Below are 21,594 nucleotides of genomic sequence, written 5' to 3' on the forward strand. Positions count from 1 at the left end.
GAGGGAGTATCAATTTTGGATAGAATAGACAATTTGGTAACTTCCATTTGAAATACTCACTCCAGTTGTGGAAGATATAGGTAATTAAGCCATAATACAGGGGAGTATGGGTTTTAAAATGATCAACTCTAATCAATTACATTCGAAATTCATACTCCCCCTGTATAAGATATTTCCAAAATCTTCCACAGGGGTAGTGTGGATATTAACTGGAATAGCCCAATATATCTTTTGCCTTACATACCTTTGCTACATGTTCCAAAAACCTTCCTAGCGATACAAACATGAGTAACATAGGAGGAGTGTCAAAGAACGCCATCGAGCATACTCTTGTTTGACTGCCATGGCATATATCACTATGCCAACAGAATACATGTATGCAATGGTTGTTGCCATCATGATCAGGACATCCATGTTAGTTGTACCATGCTTCACTGCTTTGTAAGCCTGCACATAGAAATAACGACCTCCAACAAACTGAAAAGAAGTAAATAGAAGTTTCACCTGTTCAAATCACATCAAATTAAAAAAAACCAATCTAATATACTGTGCACAAAGAGTATCCAAATACTTAAAAGGGCATTTCGTGATCCATAGCCTCATCCCCCCACTTTTCTCAAAAGAAGTTGAGATTTTTATATTACTGGAAACCTCTGGCTACATAATGTTTATGTACAAAATATATCTTGCAGATTAATTCATTAGCAAAGATATCGTGAAATTTGAATTTCGTTCTGGTATACCAGAAATTACAACACATTGTCTATGGAGCAGTGTAATACACATAATCATGCATAACTCGCAATAGCAAAATCAGAATCAACTGAAATTTTGGGAATAGGCTTTTTTTGTGGATATGTACTGAAAAATGTCATAAAAAGAGGATGCTAGGATCACGAAATACTCCTTTAATACAAAAGCCATTTCTTAAAGACACTAAAACTAAATTGCAAAATAAAGTATTGGATAGATGGAGAATTTTGTTCCGTATACTTTGATACCTTATTTAGCCTGATGAGACTTTATTCTGCTAAGTTATACACATTTGAATGACGGCAGAGTTTTAAAAGCGACAAATTTGGATATTCCCTCCTTCAAGGCGATTTTGGCTGCCTTTGTTATGGCCTCATTACAGCTTGACAGATGAATGCTCATTGTGTTATATATCTGTGTGCTTCAAGGGAAAAGTCAATGTAAATTTTTGTCACTTTTGAAAAGCTGTTTTATTCACATTACATTAAGTTCGGGAAATAGAGTGTGTGGTCCCTAAATTCTCAATCTATCAACTACTTTATTTTGTAATTTAGTTTTAGTGTCTTTAAGAAGTGACTAAAAGGAAAAGTGTGCTTAAAGGAAAAGTCAATGTAAATATATGTCACTTTTGAAAAGCTCTTTTTTATTCACATCACATTAAGTTAGGGAAATAAAGTTGTATGGTCCCGATCAATACATGCAGAACAAAATTCTCCATCTATCAATTATTTTATTTTGTAATTTAGGTTTAGTGTCTTTAAGAAATTACTTTTGTTTATTAGTGTTTGGATATTTTTGTTTGCAGTTTATATATTACTAGATTTCGCGGTTCTCGGGTTGGGTGGTTCTCATTATAGGCCCATCTCTAATTACCAAACACCTGTTACCCATATACCCGCTGATATAGGCCTGCGTCTCTTAGTGATCAATATAATGGGCTATAGGCCTTACCTGGTTCTGGTCCGATGAGATGCACCTGTAAATTAGTCACATGCACACTGTAATGCTTTGCGATACCCTTTCTGCGCCCGTCGGTACTCGCAAGACACGCCCGCTGATACTCGCGACGCGCTTCTGCGAGCATCGCTGATAGCTCCAGCAGCCGCACGTGATAGCGCACGGACAGACGGACAAACTCTCTATAATTAGTATTAAGATAGAATATATGATCCCCTGAAGTAGTGTGGATTTTCTTTTTGTGCAGTGCTTAAATGTTGACTGTACCCACCAAGTTTTATTCCCATACAACAGTTTTGCACTAATTTGATCTCAGATGACCCCTAGTGACCCCAAAATGACCTTCCAAATATTTGGCTCTATTATGTTTATACCCACCTGAACTATTGTTGCAAGTATCCAGAATAGCAGCACCATAAGTGATAATCCATCAACTATCATGACGTCTTCAAAATCATCATCAGTATGCTCTCGGATCATGTAGTAAATCATGATGAATATAACCGGTAGGCCAAAACACAATGAGATCAGGAAAGACTGGCGCCACCTGGCAAAATAAAATCAATTTGTTAAAAGGTTATGTCCTTACACAATGTTAAACAAGTAGATTAGTGTATTACGCAGGGTGACATCCCGCTATCTCTAAGGTCCGCTATCTCTAAGGTTCGCTATCTCTAAGGTTCGCTATCACTAACGTGTAAAGTCTATGGAGATCAGAATCCCGCTATCTCTAATAGAGAAAAGGGTTCACTATACCTAAAAAAAGGTCCGCTACTTCTAAGGTTCGATATCACTAATTTAGAATAAGGTTCGCTAGTTCTAAGGTTCGATATCACTAATTATAAATAAGGTTCGCTATCACTAATTTAAAATAAGGTTCGCTATCACTAATTTTGAATAAGGTCCGCTATCACTAATTTATTGAAGGTTCGCTATCTCTAAGGTTCGATATCAGTGATTGAAATAAAGGTCCACTGTACGTAAGGTTCGCAATCACCAAATACGTTTAAGGTTCGCTATCCCCAATTAATTAAGGTTCGCGATCTCTAAGGTTCGTTATCACTAATTTCGATTAAGGTTCAAGCTATACCTAAGGTTCGTTATCACTAATCTTAAATAAGGTCCACTATCTCTAATTTTAAATAAGGTCCGCTATCTCTAATTTCAATAAGGTCCGCTATCTCTAATTTTAAATAAGGACCGCTATAGCGAACCTTATTTGAAATTAGAGATAGCGAACCTTATTTAAAATTAGAGATAGCGAACCTTATTTAAAATTAGAGATAGCGAACCTTATTTGAAATTAGTGATAGCTAACCTTAGAGATAGCGAACCTTAGAGATAGCGAACCTTATAGATAGCGGACCTTATTTAAAATTAGAGATAGCGAACCTTAGGGATACCGGGATTGTTAAAATTAGAGATAGCGGACCTTATTTTAAATTAGTGATAGCGAACCTTAGAGATAGCGAACCTTCAATAAATTAGTGATAGCGGACCTTATTTAAAATTAGTGATATCGAACCTTAGAAATACTGAACCTTTTTCAAAATTAGTGATATCGAACCTTAGGTATAGCGAACCTTTTTCGTAATTAGTGATAACGAACCTTAGAGATAGCGAACCTTAGAGATAGCGAACCTTAGAGATAGCGAACCGTGCAGTGCGTAAAACGTGTCCCCCGCCAAATTACTAGATCAGAAATGGCAAAGTATAATATGCTGACACGATCTGGTCCATGGGGGCCAAAGGCGGCAAATTTGAAATTGAGATAAAGGCAAAAATATGGAGTAAAAAACAATAAAATACATAAGAAAATACACATCACAAAACTTCAGAACCAAGTAGGCTAGACCTTTAGTGTTTTCAGTATATGATAGCCTAATGTTTATAATGGTGATAATTATAGTAACTCAACTTTCAAAAATGCCTCCTTTGGCCCCCATGGGGCAGATCGTGTCACATTTGCATAATTTCCATTGGGCATTACAATCATGCAAAAAGTTGAAATTCAAGAAAAATTGAGGGTGTTCCTGTGGGGCAAATTACGCATTATGACTTCGAGGTTCAAGTCCCGAATTACCAAGTGACTTCTTTGTTCATTTTCTCTCCTTTTTTGTTTCTTCTTTAACTTCTAATAGCAAAAAAAAACATGGGCACGGTTAGGGTTAATGACATGCTTTTACTAGATTTAGGCCTTGTTAACCCTAACCCAATCAGACCTCACTAAAGCTCACTATTAAAACCACTGTTCATGCATGCATTCCATGTGATGCAATGACACAATCAGCCTAAGTCATATATACCCAGGGATTCGGTGTATCCTTCGTGAGAGCACCAAACAAATCCTAACTCTAATCCTAACCCTAAACCTAACCTTTACCCTAAATCCTAACCCTAACTCTAATCCTATTAGTACTCTCTTACACTAAGGATAAACCAGGGATTCACTAGCCGGGCCCGTGTAACCCCTGTGGCTAGAGGCCGGTGATCTTCTGCGTGTCATGTGAGGGATCCAAGGTTCGAATCCCAGGGGTACCAAATGACTTCCAAAAAATCCATGGGCAAGGTTAGGGTTAGTATTGACTTACTTTTGAATAGCTTTCTGTTGCTGCAGAGCCACAACTGACTGGTTCTTTTCAAGGTTCAGTTCACATTCATAGCCTGCATCCTGCAAAGTATATAGTCAAGCAAAATAAGTTTAAAGTTTCATGTAATGATCCTTATTATTTATGGAATCAATTAATTGACTATTGTTAATTACCTATAGAACGAGAAAATATCACATTTTTGCCACACATCAGCCCTCCGCTAGAATCAGGCATTTTATTTTGCTTAAATGCAAAATTCTGTTACATATAATAAATACAACAAAATAACCAATATATTTGAAAATACCTTACAGTACAAGGGTGCCTTATAAGGCTACTTCAGTATTTTCAATAGAAATTTTTTTAATTGATCCAAAATTTCCCGCTACTAAAATTGTAAACATCATATTTACTAAACAATATGCTCATTCTTTTTCTGCATGCCACTGGCTGAAACTTGCAAGAAATTCCCAAGCATTATTGTAGGGGAAGTGCCTTTGGGATTATGCCTTTTCATAAAGATATTTTGTTACCCAATTGAATGGCAAAACTTTGCACTGAAAAACAATTGATTTTTATGTAACACAAACGTGTGCTCTTTATGCCGGCAATTTTTCTTTTTCTCCATAAGCAACAATATACCACTGTAATATTTGTCATTGACTTTTTTGGTGCTTATAACCAATTCATGAATTTCCTCACCCTTTTTTGGGAGTGGTGGGTGGGAAAATAAAACTTTCCGATTCAGACTTTGCCCTCATTGGCTAACGAGAAAACCAGAAGGAAACTGCCTTGCGCATGGTCCACCCGCCCCTTGCCACACATGCCGATCGAAAACCTCATGGCAAAGATCTCCCAGGACCTTAAAAAAAGTTATCGTACGGACGCAACCATTCTCGGCGTGGGTTAACTGGTTTCTTCAAGATGAGAATTCAGAAACCTTATTGTGATAACATATGAATCTGTGCCTGTATTGATACTGAACAAATTTGACATTAATTCTGATTAATTAGTTGTTAATTCATTAATAATAAGCATTGAAGCAGCATTGACGGCTGATCTAAAGATTAAACAAATTTGATTCTGGTGCCTTAGTAAAGGCACCATGTCAACCATGCCTAGAAAAAAATTTTTGTCTGTGACATCATTCACCAATTTCTGTAATTCCTTGAAGGCACCGGATAAATCAACTTCCCTTTTATGCGCTAACCAATCAGGGGCCGTGGAGAGTTTAATTGACATTTAACATCAGACATCAACTAGTATCTTTAGTTCTGACTTCTATAATTGAAGACCAAATTAAAAAGACTAGTTTGCGTATGACATCCTATCAACTAGACCAAAAATGCTGTACTGCGCAGGTCAGTAACCAATTACGCCACGCCTTTGCACTTTCCCCGCTAACCAATCAGGGGCAGTGGAATGACATTTGACATCAGACATCAACCAGTATCTTTAGTTCCGACTTCTATAATTGAAGACCGAATTAAAAAGACTAGTTTGCAAATGATGTCCTGTCAACCACACCAAAAATGCTGTACTGCGCAGGTCAGTAACCAATTACGCCACGCCTTTGCACTGACATCAGACGCAAACTATATCTTCTTAATTTGGTCTTCAATTATATTCCGATCCTTTGCAGCTCTTATTGTCTTTCAATGTCAGAATGTCAATCTCAATAATCACACGGGAGATTAGGCTTTGCTGGATAATTGTCCCCCAAATTTATTTTGTCTGTAAGGGGTACAGAAAATATCTGCAACACCCCACTGTCTCCCCATACTTACAGTGATCGCTTCTATGATTCCCCTCGGTCCAATTTCAGTTGTATTATATTTGAAGACTCCACTGCTCATTGCCAAGGCAACAGCAGCATGAGTCACACCTGGAAGAGCTTTAACGAGGTTTTCAATGGTAGCAACGCAAGATGAACAGGTCATGCCGGTAATCTGTAGTAAAGAAAGTAAAATGTTTGTTTCAAACCCATGAATACTACTTTTTGATTGGTTACATGGAGACTGTTATGATTTATTGAGCCAATCAGCATTAAGGTCGGAATAATGGTAGGCCCCACATATGTGTGGGGGCCAAAAATGTCATTGCGATTTCACATTTTGGACACCAACGTCGTATAAAACGCACAGATGGTGTTGAAATATGCTGATTTTTACAGCCTGTTGATTCATGCAACACGCCTAATTTTCATCACAAAAAAGTCCAATTTTGAAAGTAAAGTCATGATATATGGATGCATCGGTCTTTAATCTACCAAAATATTTGTTTTTTGGCAACTATAATATTTGAGAAGCACTGAAATACAATTAATTTTAAGCAGCATGTTCTTCTTCTTCTTCCTTATTAGTGCTGGCCTCATATGTATGAGTATTAGCGCACTGCGTACAGACAAGCTGTACTTATTTTTACTCCGGAACCTAGAGTAGATGAGTGTGTTTTTGAAGTACAGTCAACAGTACCGGGATGATCCCCTGCTCTTTTCGAATAGCCTGTGACGTTCTTTAATATCAGAAATACATGTACACAGGACCGACAGCTTAAAGTACCCTCCGAAGCACTAAGCAAGTACAGTGAAGTGCCTTGCTCAAGGAGTGACACAAAGAGCCAGCCGAGCTCAGGCAGACCTCAGATTCGAACCTGTGACCCTTGAAATACAGTCCAACGCCTTCACCGCTCAGCCACGCTCCCCTCAACCTTGGTTTTAGTCAAAATCAAAAGCATGCTGTATGGGCACAGTGGCTCAGTGGTTACGGCCTTGGACTCATAATCCGAGAGCTTGCTCGACGTCCGTGGGTTCGATTCCCTGTCCCACCACCGTGTTGCGCCCTTGCGCAAGGCGCTTTGCCTCGCTTGCTTCACCCCACCCAGGTGCAATGGGAAGCTGTTAGGGGTAGTCACAGTCGTTGTACTGATGGACCCTGCGCCACTTGTAGGCTGCAAACGTGGTTCCGACATATTCTAATGACGGCAGAATAAATGTAAAGCGCTTTGAGGCTGTTTACGGCATAAAGCGCTATATAAATATATACATAACATTTTTATGGAAGTAGGCAGAGGAATCGGTGACCATTAAATTTTCAATCGCGTACCCTCTTGTGACCAGATCTGATGTTAGTCTTGGTTCTGGCCGCCTTGTTCTCCTTCGTGACGAATGAGCACATTCCATCTTGGAACCAAGACTGTCAATATTTAACGCCATTTTGAACGTTGTATAAACGTACGGTTCACGCATCGCGTATGTAACGTCGCAATATCTCTATTATCCGAAATTGACATTTCTGTTTGACCAACATTGTAAAATCCACATGGAGCACAAAATGATCTCTCTTAGTATCAAAATCTCCACATGGAAAATGGATAAGAAAGACCTGATCGTGATCTACCATAACCTGTACTGTAAAAGCATTCCTTTTGATCTCATAAAAATGCCTAGGCCCAATACTATAGCCCTATAATTGTAATTTAAATGCCCTCACTAATTTGTCCAATGAACCCTGCATAAAATTCCTTGAAATCAAATATTAAACAAAATCCCAAACTTACGATGAGATTTAGAGTCTCTTCTCCCCTGCCAGCTTTTTCATCAAGAAGTTCTGCATCGAAACCCATGTCCTCTATCATTGTTTTTATCTCCTCAGAGGTCACAAGCTGTGGGTCAAAGTTCACTTCAGCATGCTGAGCCATCAGGGAAACAACTGCTGAGTCAATACCTTCAGTAAAAAATATATATATATATATATATAAATAACATTAAAAATTTGTGTTCTTTGAACAAAATGGAAAATAGGAAAGTCATGTGTAAATACATTAATGAGTAGTTAGGATGAAATCAAAACTCGACCGGCGGTTGATCGGTGGTTCCGGTCCGCTGCCATTGTTTAGAACAATAGCAACCGGACGGATCCGGGCGGAACCAGCGGTCAACCGCCGGTCGAGTTTTGATTTCATCCCTTAAGGAACTTAATGCCAATTCTTAGTCACTCAGTGGCTGTGGTTTAGCTTGTAAGCAGGCCCGTATGCAGGGGGGGTGCGGGGTGCGACCGCACCTCCCCAAGTTTGCAAAAGTATCAGGTTTTTACGGTTTTTTGGACCACAAAGGTCCAAAATTTTTGGGAAAAGTCCACTTTTCACAAAATCGCACCCCTTTGGAAAAAAAAAGTCCACTTTTTCAAAATCAGCACCCCCCAAAAAAAAAATCCTGCGTACGGGCCTGCTTGTAAGCACTGTATTTCATTGGTTTCTGCATGCTGTCTATCACAAAGTAGACAGCACCATGTCGTCACTTGTCGAGGTGCGAATATGTAGCGCATTCTAGAGTGTAATATGCGAATGAGATCACAGTACGCGCAAACTAGAATGGTAAACAAGTTTCTTTCATTTCAGAAAAAGAGGAGTTTTTATGATGGTAACTTGGTTTTTGCCAAATACACTAGTATTTAGTTATCAAAATAATATTTAAATATCCTCTACCATGTGAAAGACACATGAGAATTCCACTCTCAACTAAATTGATATTAAGGGCGTTGGCTTTAAAAATGTTAGGTCTTGTTATGTAAATAAGACAATTTCATGCTCCATGACTTTTACACTGGATCTTGGAGCTTGTTCCTTTGTTATGCTAAATCCTTTCCCTATTTTCTGTGCACAAGGTCCTTTTACAGGTGAATGCAAATGAAAAGATGTATCGCACGAGTATAACGTGCGATGTAAATATTGCGATAGTTGTGTCAAGGAATGCAATGCAGGTCCAATTCAACATCAATCCATTCCATGACATTATCTTTTGTAGTGATTTGCAAGTCTGAAGTATTACAAAGTGTCACAATTTGTGGACCAATGTAACATTAACATTTAACAACCTGAGTTTTGGCCTGTGCAAAGTGATGGGTGCCAAACCCAATCCCCAGTGGACCAAATCACAGCTGTTGATGATCTATCTCATAATAAGAACTGCACATGCCATATAAAGTGTACACAAAATCCCTCACTTCAACTTTCAATTATTCGCTAAGTTATATCAGGGGCACTTAGACTTTTGTTAGAAAAAATATAACCTCTAAAGTATTGTAAAACTTTCCATATAGCTTTTATTTATTTAAACGGCTCTTACTTTTATATGCATTTACTATGGAGCAAGCAGCTACACTGCAATGTATGATGGGATACTCCCTTCAGCCGATGTTGGACCAAATACCTCAAAAATTTTTATCTAGTGGCATTTTTCAAACTGTTTACTTTATTTTGATACACATTGTATGTATAGGATGTTGTTTCACTTTAAAATCGAACATCAGGAAGTATAGTATAATTATAGGCTTACAGTGGAAATATTGGGCGAGTAAAAATAAGGACTGTCGCAGTTTGGGTTCAAGGTAGTAACATTGGGCTCTTCTAGTTGAAATTCATACACCCCCTGTAAAAGACAATGTCCTTAATCTCCCACACAGTGGATGTAGATTTCAAATGGAATCACCCATTCAGGTAACCCCATTTGAAATTCACACTCCCTATGTTTAAGATTAAGGACATGTCTTCCACAGGGGGTATAAGGATTTCAACTGGAATAACCCATTGTCAATGGTAAATGGGTGAGAGATCACAAATAGATTTGAGGTTCAGCCTGTTAATGTTCCATTCAATACCATATCATTTGAAAATGTTGACATTTCGTATTGAAGATACACATTTTTTCCCAACATTTCTCCCAAAAGACCCAAAATCATTTGGAATTTGAGAAGTATAAATCACTTTTCTTTGATGACTTTGACCACAATTTCTTAGTTTTTCAAACATCTTCCAAGGATCTACACTAATTGAATGGATAATAGTTACATCCCTGCAGTTACTTCCCTTACACAAAAGCAAAACCTAGGGGTGTATGGATTTCAACTGGAATAGTCCATTCCCAGCAAACACAAAACGTTTTCGACATCATTCGCAAAAGGTTATAAAAGGTTGTCAGAAAATGTTTAAATGTCGGGTTATATTAAGGGTATATTAAGAGTATAAAATGTTTTCATAACCTTAAAAACATTTTTTGATAATCTACTGCTCAGCAAACAAAAATGTTTTACAGAAAACGTTTAAATGTCGGGTTATATAAAGGGTATAAAACGTTTTAATAACATTCCAAAAACATTCTTGAAAACTTGATACAAAACATTCTAAACAGAATATTATTTTGGGGTTGAAAATATATTTTGCGCAAAATGTTTGCCTAAAATATTTTCAATAACGTTTTAAAAACGTTTTCACAACCTTTATATAACCCGACATTTAAATGTTATTAAAAAAAAAAGAAAAAAACATTTTAAGAACATTTCTGTGTTTGCTGGGTTCAAATATTTTAACATAATGTTATTTAAGTATTTACACAATATTTGGCAAAAATGTTTGCAAAAATAGTTTACAATAACATTTTTTGAAAACATTTAAAAATATTGTTGTAGTGTGTTTTCATACAAAACGCTTTAAAACGTTATCATGACCTTTATATAACCCGACATTTTAATGTTATTAAAACGCTTTTACCTAAACCAAAAGCCAAAATATAACTTATTTAAAATGTTTTTAAAACGTTTTTGTGTTTGCTGGGTTGTCATATCATGAACAGATTCTAGGCTCAGCCTGTTGATGTTCTACTTGTAAACTTCCCTGAGGTTACTTCCCTTACACAAAAGCAATTTATATCATGATATTTTGGATTCTTGGGAAAACCCCGTGCACAGTATGCAATAGATTATGCTATAATCACATGATACAAATTTTATGCGCTGTGCTTTAAATCACAATTACCACATTTAACTAATAACCCCCTACAGAAATGTGCATGTGACAACTGTCTAAGCGACCCCTTTCTTATAAAATGCAACTACTACATTCCATTTGAATAAGTTTACCATTTATCCCTTTCAGTTTAGTGCTATGACCTTAAGATTGTTTACCTTGTACCTTATTCAGGTGAACTACATGTAGCACCACAGGCTCCTAAAGCCATAGTATTACATTTCCATAAGAAATAAAATTGTATTTTTTCCCACAAAACAGATATGCCCCCTTTAAATTTGACCAGAACAGATGAGGTAATACAAAGAAATACCACAGAATATGTCGCCAATGCATGTCTGTTGAGCCAAAATTAAATAAATAAATAAAAACTAAATCATTTGTGATCTTTCATTAGGCCTAAAAAAATTGTTTTATTGGCGTAACATTAAAAAAAAAAAAATTAGGGTAGGTCGGTTGGCAATTTTTTTTTTTTTTTCATTTTTTTTACACACATTTTAAGCTGTAAATTGGTACTTCAAACAAACAAAATTTAATTTCAATTTTTTCAATTTTTTTTGTGCAAAAATATAAGAAAAAACGTCTAGGGTCGGGCCTATTTTTAGGGTCGGACGGGTAACGCCATTCAAACAATTTTTTTAGGCCTTAAGGGTTGACTAAGTACTGTTGGTCAAGGCAGCCAAAAAGATTTTCATTGTCTAAATCAATTATTGAAGTTCAGCCTAATTTGAAAACATGCTTGATGTACGTTTGTTTCAGCCCTCTTTTCAACATAACTCAAGAGCCACAGGACCTACAAAAGTATATCTGTGATATTTGAATTTCTAAACGAAAACCAAAAAACCCAACAACAACAACACAATGCTCTTAACTTCCAAAATTAGACTCTCTATTCTTTTGTACAGTAAAAACCTTTTCCAGATTTTCAGTCAGTTGAAGATAACCAAATGACTTTTTTTTCGTGTGGCGGCAGTGGCCTTGTTCAGATGATTATATCATGTCATTACCAAAACGCGGAGGCACATCTGTACTAACTCTTATCATTTCTGCTTCTCATTTTCATTTTGCTATCACGCAAAAAGTCGGGTCCAACTCTGGATCTTTATCTTTAAAAACAAACTTAAATCTCAATTCATGTGTTTATGACATACTATTTAACACCCAACATTTGTATATATCTATATCGAAATGATGTACTTGTTGGCTGCTACATGTGTCTCTTTTTTACAATAGCTAGAAATAAATATCAGACTCATCTCAAGTGGAGGTTACCCCAAGTATAATGGTTTAGGAAAGTTCTCTGTATACCTAAACCATGTCACTTGGGGATGCTTTGAAGTGACCTCCACTTGAGATGAGTCTGGTATTTATCCCTTGTTATCATGTCAAAAGAGACACTTGTAGCAGGCGCCAAGTGCATCCTTTTGATATGGCTGTACACATTTAATAGAATAATGAAAGTTACAAAAATCATGAATAACTAATAGTTGCCTTGATTATTTTCAGAAAATAAGCGATGTGAATAGTCCGAATCGACATCGCTATATGCTGTACCTACCTTTTTGTTTAGCAAGTTGTTTCTCGATAGTATTCACGCATGATGCACAAGTCATCCCAGACACCCTCAGCGAACATTTCACAAACTCCTCCTCCAATCTCTCGTACCCTGAATCATACCCTGCCATCTCCACGGTTACAGAATCCTGGCCTTCAGCTGGAAGATCTGATTTGGTCAATTCGGACACAGACGATGGGTCGCTGTTATCGTTTTGGGTGCCTTCGGTGGGTGGATCTTTTAGCTTGCTATAGCCTTGCTTTGATGGTACTTTTACTACATCTTTATGGTGATTGGGATTTTAAAAAAAGAGAAACATATTACTTGCATTGAATTGTGGGATTGCAATAAAGTTGTAACTATAATAGCTGCTGTGTGCATAAGTCTTTATGCTGCATTGAAAATATGGAAAATGTCTAAAATTAGTCTTTTCTTGAATGATGATGATGGATTTGCACATGGCAAATAAATTTATTTCTTCATGAGTAATATTTTAGTGTACACAATTATTCAGTCTGAACCACTGATATTTCTTTAATTGGTCAAATTTACTTACAAACTGCAACTTATCATGCTTATTACCTGATGTGCTTCATTAGAAAGTAGATATCATTATAAACATGTCAAATGCACATCATACAATAGATGAAACCCATGACAGGGCAGCTATTTTTACTTGTACAACTTTATAGCGATATGATAAACATTAAATCGACAAAAACAAATGCAACCAGAAACCGACATCAAGCCAACTTGTTACATCAGAGCAATATATCCGCAAATCAGTGAATGAAATAGAAGAACAAAGTTTCTTAAAAAAGAAGGAAATATACCAATATCTAACACAAACTAGCACAACAACAGTGTTTACTTACCAGTGGACTGTAACGGTATGTCCAAAGAATTGTCAAAAGTTTGAAATGTCTATCAAATTTCAAGTATTCATTATTCAATGCCTAAACTTGTATAACAACGACGCAATCAAAACTACTCAACTCTCGCAAACCACTTGATGTTGCACATACAGGGAGTTCCCAGGTACAATATCCCGGAACAGCAGCATATCCTGATCACATGATTCCTGTGCTTTAAAGAGACATTTTCAAATCAGCCAAATTAGCCTCATTGCCAACCGCATAGTTCAACAGCCACCATTCCACAATGAGTGTTCGTACCTTGACCCAACATATTCAAATGTTATGCGTGGAGTGAGCGAATATATTAGGGTTAAAGAACTGTGTTGTGAGAGGTGTTTGAGATCCTAATGATTAGGACATTTTCTGACAAAAAGTCTGTATCAATTTTCCTATCTCAATGCTCTCTCCTCAACTGCATATGAAGAGGAAGATTAGAAGGATGAGATGGAGGAGGAGGAGGAGGAGGAGGAGGAGGAGGAAGAAGAAAAAGTTGTGGAGGAAAATGATGATGAATGAAGAGGAGGAAGAGGAGAAGGAATGAAGAGGAATAGGAAGAAAATAGGATGAAAAAGGAAGGGGTGTGGAGCAGTATGGGTGGGTGGTATTTATGATAATTCAAATGGGTTTTAACAAAAAATTAAGCATACATGTATTTCCTGTACACTGAATGAATGCTATAGGTAACATAATTTGTTTAAATTTGACAAATGCTGGCAAATACAGCTTTAGGATAAACTGAGCTTGCTTGCACAAAGATCTTTTGAATATGGTTCAAAGTTGGGATAACAATGGTAACAAATCCTGTAGTGTATCTTTAATAAATGTTGCATAGTTATTTTCATATTTTGTGTTTCATATCAGTGTACTAGTATATCCACAATACATTCTGAGCTGTTTATGAATTCAATTTAAGTGAGAGTTGAAAAGGTTATATTTCATAGATAAAGATTTAGAGAATTTGATAACAGGTAGAACAACATACAGATTCATGTCTAGTTCAATCTGTACTTTTTAAGGATAAAAATTATGAGAAAAGAAGCTGGAAAAGGAATAATTGAGGGCAAGTTGATGATGAAATCGATGATGATAATGATGATGATGTCTAAAAATTGAGAAAGAGGATGAGGGAAAGGAATAAGAGAGGAGAGGAGAAATGATGATGATGATGGCGATGATGACAACAATGATGGTTATGTTGATGTATCATGATGATAATCTTGACAGTGACCATGTCATAGATGATTTTGATGACTATAACAAAGATGATGACAATGAGCAGGCCCTCGAAATCCATGCATAACGCCACCGCTACTGTTCCCAGAAAAAAAAAATGGGAGGTCACAGAAAAAAATTTTTTTTTTTAAATTGTAATGTTAATTTCTTATCCAAAGTTGTCGGCGACTTTGGAGAACCACTGGACCTATTCTGAAATTCTAGGATCATTCACAGTTAATTTGAAAACAATTGGAAAAAATTATAAAAAATTACAGTTTGTTATCCTTACTATGCAAACCACTAACTAATGTTTACCTCTTCATCTAGCACATATTATAAATGCATAGAAAACGAATGCATGTATAATAATGTGATAGATGAAGAGGTAAACATTAGTTAGTGGTTTGCATATTACGGATAACAAACTGTAATTTTTTTGTAATTTTTTTCCAATTTTTTTCAAAATAACTGGGAATGATCCTAGCACTTCAGAATACGTCTAATGGTTCTCCAAAGTCAACAAAACTTTGACATGTTTTTTTTTAATGGATTTTTTTTTCTGAATTTTTAACTTTGTATTGTGCATTATATCAGTGACCTATCAGTCACGTAGGCCTTGTTATAAAGTCAAAAAATCGCTTCAATGAATGATCGTTATGTACAAAAGTATAGGAAACTGCATTTTTAAAAGCACATTTTCTATGTGAAGGAAGCATGATATTTTTCAAACTTGTAAAAACGGGTCCCAGAATGTTTTTTCATATTTCAAAGGTTGCAGTCATCAAATGATTGTGTTGAAATTGTTGCCAGATATGGAGTATAAATCCCTCCTGAAATGCAAACCTTCAGAATAGGTCTAGAGGTTCTCGACCTACAGTGACCAAAAACTTTGAAAAAATTAAGAAAAAATGGATTTTTAAAAATGTTTTCACCTTTGTATTGTGCATCATATCAATGTCCTATCAGTCACGTAGGCCTTGTTATAAAGCCAAAAAATGGCTTCAACGAATGATCGTTATGTACAAAAGTATAGGAAACTGCATTTTTAAAAGCACATTTTCTGTGTGAAGGAAGCATATTTTTCAAACTTGTAAGAACAGATCCCAGAATGTTTTTTCACATTTTTTTTCGTTGTAGTCATCAAATATGTGTTGAAATTGTTGCTAGATATGGAGTATAAATCCCTCCTCAACTGTATAAAAGCCTAGGGCTTCATTTTCACCTTGTTCTTTATTGTTGTTTTTCTATCAAATGTGTCGTCTGTGAAGGGGCTTACAAGGGTTTTTACAGTGTAGAAACCCTCTAGCTTTGGGGGGCTTCGCCCCCTCAACCCCGCCGTCAGAGGCGATACTACGGGCGCTTCGCGCCCTACGTTCATCATGTACTCTGTTTTCTAGGTTTTCAATGTTGGCAGGTATGATATTTCAGAGTTTTTTTTTATCAAAGCTCACTCTCATGCCTGAATTAGAGCCTCAGAATGGTGATTTCTTACTTTAAAAAGTCTAAAATCCATGAGTTTTTAAGCTTTTTGAGCCCCTGGACCCCAATCATTAAGGGCGAGCGACAAGGCACTCATGAATTTCACAGAAAATTTAAACCAACATAGTTTAAGTTCCCAGACAGGAAATATTTTTCCTATGCCCTGACAATGAGGATGATGGTGATGATGACAATGACGGTGTCGAAGATGATGATGATCATAACAATGAAAGTAAATGATAGGAGAAGTTGATGAGGATATAACTGGATATATGATCAGAGGTAGTGATAATGATGGCAATGATTGTGTTGCAATATGACAAGTCATTTTAGCTGATATGGGTGGCCCTAAAATGTGTGGCAAAACAATATAGGCCCTATCCCAATAACTCTAAAATCTTAAAACTTTGCCTGGAGTTTGGATTATTCAAAACACAACCACTTCATAACAATCAAGGTCATGGGACAGGAACCAAAATCTGGAAATTCTATTCAAATGTGTATAGGTTCAACATCCCCAAACTGTGTATATTAAAATGATACTATACATGTAGTAGTTACCAGCTTACTTTCAGTATTCAGTACATTGTGCAAGTTTTGCCCTAATTACAACATCCAAAATACTTTCACTTCATCAATACAATCACACCATCACAACAATAGTATACAGCAAATAGACTTTTGTGATTGGTTCAAAAACTTTTCTGGACTAGTCAATTGCAGTTTGTAGGGGTGAGGTATTTTTAACACGTGTATCAACTACCTGTACAGTGAAAAAAACTATACCTACTCAATAATGGAGAAGTCCAGACAGGCAATCCTGATTGGCCAATGCAACTTTTCAGGGTCAAACCATCTGACCCATAGGTAGTGTAATAGTGTCTGATACACCTATTGTAATAATACAGTAGGCATACACATACATGTAGAATAGAAAACCTCACAACTCATGATTAATATCATGGGTGACAAAACATCAGTTTCAGCAGTCCCACTTAAGCTTCCAAATTATGGGGACCATAAAAATATGTGTTCCTCCAGAAAGAATGCTCTCTGGACACAACAAGACACAACAATTGATCAAGTTCTACTATCATGGAAAAAATGTTGGCACACTTTGGCTGTCTTTTGGTGTAACTCTTCCCTAAATTCAATGTTGGACAAAGCCATGCTGTCAAGGTGAGACCCTCCAACATTGCTGTTCCCCAACATGTTAATTGAGAAATACCAATGTCTTCAGCAGCAAAGTGTTCCTACATTGATTGATGGGGAGAGGGGAAGGGCAAATCATTGTTGTAGATATCCTGTTCATCCTAAACATATATGCATTATTTTAACGATCATGCAAAACTCTAAACCAGTTTTCGAGAAAGTGTGTCAAGTGTTCTATAAGAATTTTTTTCGAAGATTTCAGGTCTCAAATCTCATTTCAAGTAACCCATAATCGGATTTTTTTTAAACGATAGGATCTGCCACAATGTTAAAAGCAAAATACCCCCAAACACAGGTCAGTATTTCTTACACAAGTTCTCTGTTGATTGCAGGATATATTACTGTGGTTACAACAATTTTACCAAGCAATTGACTCTTGTGGTTTCATAGTTATTTATCGATACCAAACCATTTCCTCCAATCTAATCTGATTAAACCAAACCTCATCTAATCTAACCTAACCTACATGTAACCTAACCTAACTGATCCAATCCAATCTCATCTAATTTGACCTAATGTGATCTAATCTACACTTCTGATCTATAGAGACCAGAGAAGAGACATGTAATATCATATTTTCTCTATTAAACACCCATGGGCATTGCATTTTCCCAAAAGGGGGAAATTTATTGGAGGCAAATTTTTGATGGAAAAATATGTAAATTACAGGGCCCGCTCATTCACAGTGATTTGTCGGTAGGATACAGATAATTATTTTCATACAAAAATATTTCTTAACTGAATGGAAGCTGGATGGAAGCTGAAGTAAAAGTACAATAGGTTTTGACATGCAATTTTGTGATCAGACATCCTGCAAAGCATGGCAAATTTAAATATAACGCTTAATAAAAATGATATGGCATGGAAATGGATACATTTCAGTAATTTTTCATGGAAAGGGCATTTATTACAATAGGGCATTTAAAAGAGAAAATATGGTATTCATTTATTTATACATTTAAAAGGAAACAAACACTTTTATTCTTGAAAGTTAATTTCAAAAAGTTCGAAAAGTGCCCCATCACCAGTGCTTTGTATGATCAGAAAAAAGTGGGAATGAAGTGAGTCTAAAGCTACACATGCAATAGCGGACTTTTGACAAGGCGAACCTCAACATAGCGTGCTGTAAAAAAGTGTAAACATAAATCATATACCCAAAGCATGATTTATGTTGAAGTCTTATTCAGACACACCAGAAAGACATTCAAGATATGATTGAATATTTTGCCTCATACAAATACAACAAAAATGGACCCACATAATAGCTGCCATATGTCACTTTCAGTTTTTTAGTAAATAAAAAAGAGTACTGTATTCGTTCCAAAAACCGCCCATGCCCCAATAAGCGCCCACCCAGTGACTTTACAACTGTGATATTAGTTTATTAACTGCCCATGCAAATCTTAATGCATGGTCTAAAATATATGATACACTGATGATGATGGATGAATATTTTGTCCCTTTTTACATATATTGTCGGTCCCAAGCACCCACTCAAAATTACTTTGCTAAAAGCGACCTGGGCGCTTAATGGAACGAATACGGTACATTATTTTATCTAGTACTTTGAGATGATTTTAGAAGTTTCTAAGCAGCTCAGAAAATATCATTATATGCTGCTGTTTCAAATTTACAGATATATTTCACCAACTTGTGGATTCCACAAGGTGAAATAAATTTGGAGACAAAAACAGCTTTGAGGCAGCCATATTGTGGATACATTTTTCTTGGATGTGCATTTTTAGTCAGTATGCAAGAATGCTGCAAGTGCTCATTGTATTCCATTGTACTTGCACCATTCTTGCGTGTTTCTAACGACATGAAGAAATGTTAAGGCACCACATCTGGTTTGGTCCTATATATCACTCTAAAAATAAAGGTTCTAAATAGAACCTTTTTTGTCCTCTCAGGAGAACCCTCCCTCTTGAACCTCTAAAAAGGTTCCTTAGTTTTGGAGAACCCATAAAGGTTCTCTAAAGAACCGAAAACAGTTCTGTATCACATTTTTGGGGGCATTTTTGATGGTTTTGGAACCATTTTTGGTTCTTTAGAGAACCTCTAAGGGTTCTCCTGAGAGGACAACTTTAGAACCTTTTTAGAACCTTTATTTCTTAGAGATATGGTGCTATCGCTGCCCCGTACCGATGGCTCTTTATATCATACCTGGAGATGTAATACATTTTAACAAGTATATTAATTAACATTTGCATACTGGTTGCAATGTTCTTAAAAGTAAAACAATGACAAGCTTATCATGATTATAATGCAAATGCTCAGTGTAGATAAAGAGAGCCATCGGTAATATCGGGGCATTGAGGGCACTATCACTCAGACCCAACTAAATGTATGTGTCTATAATCTGAGACTGAATCAAAATAGACTAGTTTGTGTCTTACGTCACTGTCAATCATACTCCCTGTGACACTTGATTGGTTAGTAGCACGTAAAAGGAGGGTTGATTCATCTGGTGCCTTTATCAGAGATGCCACTTGTTTGTTGAAAAAAAAGTTGCGAAGCGTAGCCACTCATTCACTGCCAAAAACTAATCCTGAATTTTTGGCTAAAAATGGCACAAATCAGGAATTCCTGATAAATCAGGAAAAGTGTCATCTTTGCTTCATGCAAAAAATGTGAAAATGCCAATACATTTTACAAGGCAAAAAGCAACTTTTCTACGCATTGTTGACATGGTGCCTTCAGGAAAAAAAGTTTCCGTTTACTAAAACCTATTCAACTTTTGAGATGTTTGTATCTTTGAAGTTGCAAAACTATCCATAGGGCATGCTGCTTTACCACCGCGTTTAGGAATTACAATTTCAACAAATCGTAAACAAATCGTTTCCGAGTTTGATTGACAGGTGGCATCAGACACAAACTAGTATTTTTATCTCTGGCTCTGATTATCAATAGTTTACCATCCAGTTCCCATAATAGAGAGTCCAGTTCCTGTGTTTCCATTTTCAGATCAGATTCATATTTTGACCATTTATCCTTAGGTTTAGCTTTAGTATAAATGGTTGTTTTAGAGGAAGGGATAAAATATACATGGAAGAGTTAATATGTTAATATCAATTAAGGGTTTAGAGTTTGGGGGCAGATAACAATTTGTGAATTCATTAATTCCAATATAGATGAACTCAAAACATTTTGCTGCAATTGACTTCTTAATTTTGCACTTCTTTTATGACTGCTACAATATTTTGCAATGCCCATTTGTCTCAGAGAAATTGGCCAATTTACTTATTTTTCTTCCAATTTGACAATTTTAGAATTCTTGATTCACCCCTGATTTTGGGTTATTCCTTCATGTAATTTTACACACAATTAGGGTTATGGTTATGGTTGGGTTTAGGGTTAGTTTTAGGGTTAGGATTAGGGTTATTATTAGGGTTAGGGATATGGTTAGGATTATAGCTTACACGAAATAATTACATGAAGGATCGACCTGAATTTGTAACTCCTAAATTCTTACGTTACATGAGGGACAGGCTTTAACAATGAGCTCAAAGTTGCCTGGTTGCCTTTCACAGACCTGGGAACACCCTATAAATTATGATAAGCTTTGTTATTCATTGAGCAGAGTTAACAATATTTGAAGCAGGTATTAGGCCTATATAGTCAACCATTTTGTTTTCATGTTTGTGAGTTCATCTTATTGGATTGTGCCAGAAGTATAACAAGTATGTTATTGGGAATGAGGTGTAGAACACATAAGACAAAAAGTTCCAAAAACCAAAAGGAAATATTATTACTATAAAATATTTTTTAAAGTGCATTTAATTAATCAATTTGTACACATACAAGTGCTCTTTTTTTAAATGTGGACAAATCCGTTGGTTCGTTGAACAGCAGCTTTCTGAAATTACCAGTATGCCTACTTAAATGGCATAAAATGTAAGGCTTGCTCTGTTTACTGATGTTTTGCATGCAAAAAAATGCTAGAAATGCTGATGTGCATGATACGACACAGCAATGTATATCTTGCACAGAATTAAAGATGGGGATGTTGCAAGCAGCCATGTTTCCTCTATGGAGGGGAAATAGTGTACCTTCAGATTTGATTTGGCATAAGCCTGTCATACATGGTACTTTGAATTTTAATGCCTTGCAATTT

At 36.3% G+C, this 21,594-nt stretch overlaps 1 protein-coding gene across 1 annotated transcript in view; it reads right to left on the reverse strand.

Annotated features, from left to right (window-relative positions):
• The window catches only part of LOC140164823 (copper-transporting ATPase 2-like), a 60,697-nt gene that overhangs the window by 20,209 nt on the left and 18,894 nt on the right, over positions 1-21,594 (reverse strand). The window contains 8 exon segments of the mRNA XM_072188197.1: positions 245-321; positions 324-477; positions 2,089-2,257; positions 4,302-4,381; positions 6,089-6,250; positions 7,860-8,026; positions 12,661-12,939; positions 20,396-20,482. Of these exon segments, the coding sequence (XP_072044298.1) occupies positions 245-321; positions 324-477; positions 2,089-2,257; positions 4,302-4,381; positions 6,089-6,250; positions 7,860-8,026; positions 12,661-12,939; positions 20,396-20,482 (1,175 nt within the window).

The sequence above is a fragment of the Amphiura filiformis genome, chromosome 11 (genome assembly GCF_039555335.1).
Source record: "Amphiura filiformis chromosome 11, Afil_fr2py, whole genome shotgun sequence".
Taxonomy (NCBI): Eukaryota; Metazoa; Echinodermata; class Ophiuroidea; order Amphilepidida; family Amphiuridae; genus Amphiura; species Amphiura filiformis.